General features: G+C 44.9%; 1 protein-coding gene across 6 annotated transcripts in view; it reads left to right on the top strand.

Moving 5' to 3' along the window:
* Positions 1 to 4,256, top strand: part of NVL (nuclear VCP like) — a 95,595-nt gene that overhangs the window by 67,569 nt on the left and 23,770 nt on the right. For 5 of the 6 annotated variants that reach the window (XM_017526396.2, XM_017526395.2, XM_017526394.2 and 2 more), the window contains one exon: positions 3,490 to 3,596. In XM_017526396.2, the coding sequence (XP_017381885.1) occupies positions 3,490 to 3,596 (107 nt within the window). Of the gene's footprint in view, positions 1 to 3,489; positions 3,601 to 4,256 lie in introns of all 6 variants that reach the window. The other variant, XR_005199803.1, reaches the window with a different exon arrangement.

Here is a 4,256-nt window from a genome sequence, read left to right as displayed (position 1 = left end):
CAGGCACGCACCACCATGCCCAGCTAATTTTTTGTATTTTTAGTAGAGACGGGGTTTCACCATGTTGACCAGGATGGTCTCGATCTCTTGACCTCGTGATCCACCCACCTCAGCCTCCCAAAGTGCTGGGATTACAGGCTTGAGCCACCGCGCCTGGCCCACAAGTTTCTAATTTTGATAAATTCCAATTGATGTGCTTTTTATTGCCTGCAATTTTGATGTTTTATCAGTGGTGTAAACATCATTGCCTAACCAAAGGTCTCAAAATTAACTCCTGCATTTTCTTCTCAGAGTTTTATACTTTTAGCTCTTACATTTAAGTCTTTGATCCATTTTGAGTTAATTTGTATGTGTGAAGAAAGTGTCCAAATTCATTCTTTTGAGTGTCAATATCCCATGTCAGGCCCAGTGCAGTGACTTAGGCCATTAATCCCAACACTTTGTTTGAGCTCAGGAGTTCAAGACCACCCTGGGCAACATAGTGAAACCTCAGTGCTACAAAAAATAAAGAAAATTAGATGGGCATGGTGGTGCATGCCTCTAGTCCTAGCTACTTGGGAAGCTGAAGTGGGTGGCTTCCTTGAGCCTATTAAAATTTGCACTTTGAATGAAGAGACACCCCCTCCCCCACCCCGCAAACAGGCTTTGTGTGAGCAACATGGCTGTTTATTCACCTGGGTGCATGTGGGCTAAGGCTGAAAAGGGCGTTAGAGAAGGGGCGTTGGGATAGGAGTTGGTTTTATAGGTTGGGGCAAATCTTTTGGGGAGGGGGCAGGGGTGGTACAGAGTAAGGTAGGTTACAGTGGTGGGGGTAGGGGCAAGGAGTATACATTGCCCTAAGTTCAGTTACAATGGCAGGTGGGGTAAGAGTAGTTAAGATGGTTGGGTGGGATGAAGGGAAGCTTATGTGGGTGGAGGGGGAGGCTCCGCTGGGTGATCAGAGATAATGGCAAATGCAGACAGGGGTTGGGGGGTGGTCAGCCAAAGTAGGCAGGACTTTAGACTTTCTGGGTCCAGGCTTGCACATGGAGGCCTGACAGAGCCCAGGAGATCAAGGCTGCAGTGAGCTATGATACACCACTGCACTCCAGCCTGGGCCTGAGACCTTGTCTCCAGAAAGAAAAAAAAAAAATCCACTTGTCCTAGCACCTTTGTTGCAAAGATTAATTACTCCCTCATTGTATTGTCTTTCTACTTTTGTCTAAAATTTAGGGTCCATTTGTAACAAAATAATGTTTTCCTAAAGTTAAAAGTTGCTACTGTTACCTCTCAATTTTAACTTTTTTTTTTCTTTTTTAATTAATGTTTTGGTTTTTTTTTTACCAATGGCAAGCTGTAAGAGCTTTTTTGCAGTGGTGGGCAGGGGAGGTCCTTGATATAGAACAGTAGGTGCTGCTTATCAACATTTGAAAAAGAGAGTTCTGCCAGGCAGGGTGGTGCGTGCCTGTAGTCCCAGCTATTCGGGAGGCTGAGGCTGGAGAATCTCTTGAGTCCAGTAGTTCTGGGCTGTAGTGTGCTATGCCGATCGGGTGTCTGCACTAAGTTCGGCATCACTATGGTGACCTCCCGGGAGCGGGGGACCACTAGGTTGCCCAAGGAGAGGTGAACCGGCCCAGGTTGGAAACAGAGCAGGACAGAACTCCTGTGCTGATCAGTAGTGGGATTGCGCCTGTGAATAGCCACTATACTCCAGCCTGGGCAACACAGCGAGACCCAATCTCTTTAAAAAAAAAAAAAAGAAGAAGAAGAAGAAGAAAATTTGTTTTTGTGGGGTTGTTTGTTTGTTTTGAGGTGGAGTTTCACTCTTGTTGCCCAGGCTGCTGTGCAATGGCATCGTCTCAGCTCACCACAACCTCTGCCTCCCGGGTTCAGGCTATTCTTCTGCCTCAGCCTCTGGAGTAACTGGAATTCCAGGCATGTGCCACCATGCCTGACTAATTTTGTATTTTTAGTAGGGATGGGATTTCTCCATGATGGTCGGGCTGGTCTTGAACTCCTGACCTCAGGTGATCCGCCCACCTCGGCCTCCCAAAGTGCTGGGATTACAGGCATGAGCCATTGCACCTGGGCCACTTTTTTTTTTTTTTAAAGACAGTCTCACTCTGTTGCCCAGGCTGGAGTGCAGTGGCATGATCTTGGCTCACTGCAACTTCTGCTTCCCAGATTCAAGAATTCTGCTGCCTCAGCCTCCTGAGTGGCTGGGATTATAGGTGCACACCACCACACTTGGCTAATTTTTGTATTTTTAGTAGAGACCAGGTTTCACCATGTTGCCCAGGCTGTTCTGGAACTCCTGACCTCAAGTGATCTTCTCGCCTCAGCCTCCCAAAGTGCTGAGATTACAAGTGTGAGCCTCCATGCCTGGCCTGTATTTCTATGTTTAAATTAAAAGATGTTTCAACAGCATGATAATTGGCATAGAGCTGAGACATGTAGATCAAAGGAACAGAAAAAAAATCCAGAAGTATTCCTATGCATTTCTAGATAGTTTATGTTTTTATAAAGCACAAAGGCAGTGCAGTGGATAATGTAAAGTCTTTTCAACAATGGGTACTGGAGCAATTGAATATCTATATGCAAAAAGAAAAATTCAACCTTATTCCATACCTCTACCACATACAAAAACTCAAAATGAATCAAAAACCAGTAAAAACAACACTATAAAATTCTTGGAAGATAACACTGGAGAAATTTTTTTCTACCTTGGATTAAGCAAAGATTTGCTATATGACATTAAAAGCACAAACCATAAAAGAGCAAATAGATAAACTGCTCTTTGAAAGGTGCCAATAAGCCAGGTGTGGTGGTACACACCTGTAAACCCAGCTACTCAGGAGACTGAGTTAAGAGGCTCCCTTGCACTCAGGAGTTTGAGGCTAGCCTGGGCAGCATAGTGAGACTCAGTCTCTTTAAAAAGTGCAAGAGAACATAAAAATAAACCACAGACTAGGGGATAATATTTGCAAAGCATATATCTGTTAAAGGATTAAAAACTATACCATTTTGGGCCAAGCATCGTGGCTCACACCTATAATCCCAGCACAGTGGGAGGCCGGCAGGGGCGGCTCACGAGGTCTAGAGATCGAGACCATCCTGGGCAACATGGTGAAACCCAGTCTCTACTAAAAATACAAAAAGTAGCTGGGCATGGTGTTGCATGCCTGTAATCCCAGCTTCTTGGGAGGCAGAGGCACGAGAATCGCTTGAATCCAGGAGGCGGAGGTTGCAGTGAGCCAAGATTGCGCCACTGCACTCCAGCTTGGTGACAGAACGAGACTTTGTATCAAAAAAGAAAAAAATTAGGCATGGTGGCATGCCGCTATAGTCTTAGCTACTTAGGAAGCTGAGGTGAGAGAATCACCTGAGCCTGGGAGGTTGAGGCTGCAGTGAGCTGAGATGGGAGACAGCATCTGGGAGACAGAACGAGACCCTGTCTCAAAAAATAAAAATAAAAGGTTTTATTAAGACTTTTCCTCCCTTCTTCTCTAGATATAATTGACCCTGCAATCCTGCGCCCAGGCCGCCTGGACAAAACACTGTTTGTGGGTTTACCACCCCCCGCAGATCGCCTTGCCATCTTAAAAACTATCACAAAAGTGAGTAAAGGAAATGGTATATTTTTGTATATGTTTCTCTTGTTTTAAATAGAAACAGTTATAACAGATAGTAATTTTAGTTGACTAATTACTCTTTCTGTAGTTGTAAATGTTTGACCAGCCTATATCTCCCAAAGGGAAGGTGAACTGATCTTCAATTATTACTTTAAAATAATTTACCTCAGATCCTCTTTGAAATAGAATAGAAACTTTTGGAGAAACTCCAGCACTTTGGGAAGGCAAGGTGGACAGATTTGAGCTCAAGAGGTCAGGACTAGCCTGGGCAATATAGTGAGACTCTGTCTCTACAAAAAAAAAAAGAAAAAATTAGCCAGATATGGTGGCATGCACCTGTAGTGCCATGAACTCAGAAGGCTGAGGTGGGGGGACTGCTTGAACCAAGGGGATCAAGGCTTCAATGAGCTGTGATCACGCTACTGCACTCCAGCCTGGGCAATAGAGCAAGACCCTATCTCTAAAAATAAGTAAGTAAGTGGGCCAAACACGTTGGCTCACCCACAATCCCAGCACTTTGGGAGGCCAAAGCCGGTGGATTGCTTGAGCTCAGGATCAGCCTGGGAAACATGGAGAAACCCCATCTCTACAAAAAATAAAAAATTAGCCGGGCGCGGTGGCTCAAGCCTGTAATCCCAGCACTTT

The sequence above is a fragment of the Cebus imitator genome, unplaced genomic scaffold (genome assembly GCF_001604975.1).
Source record: "Cebus imitator isolate Cc_AM_T3 unplaced genomic scaffold, Cebus_imitator-1.0 Scaffold42, whole genome shotgun sequence".
In the NCBI taxonomy this organism is placed as follows: domain Eukaryota; kingdom Metazoa; phylum Chordata; class Mammalia; order Primates; family Cebidae; genus Cebus; species Cebus imitator.
This window is presented reverse-complemented; position numbering and strand designations above follow the sequence as displayed.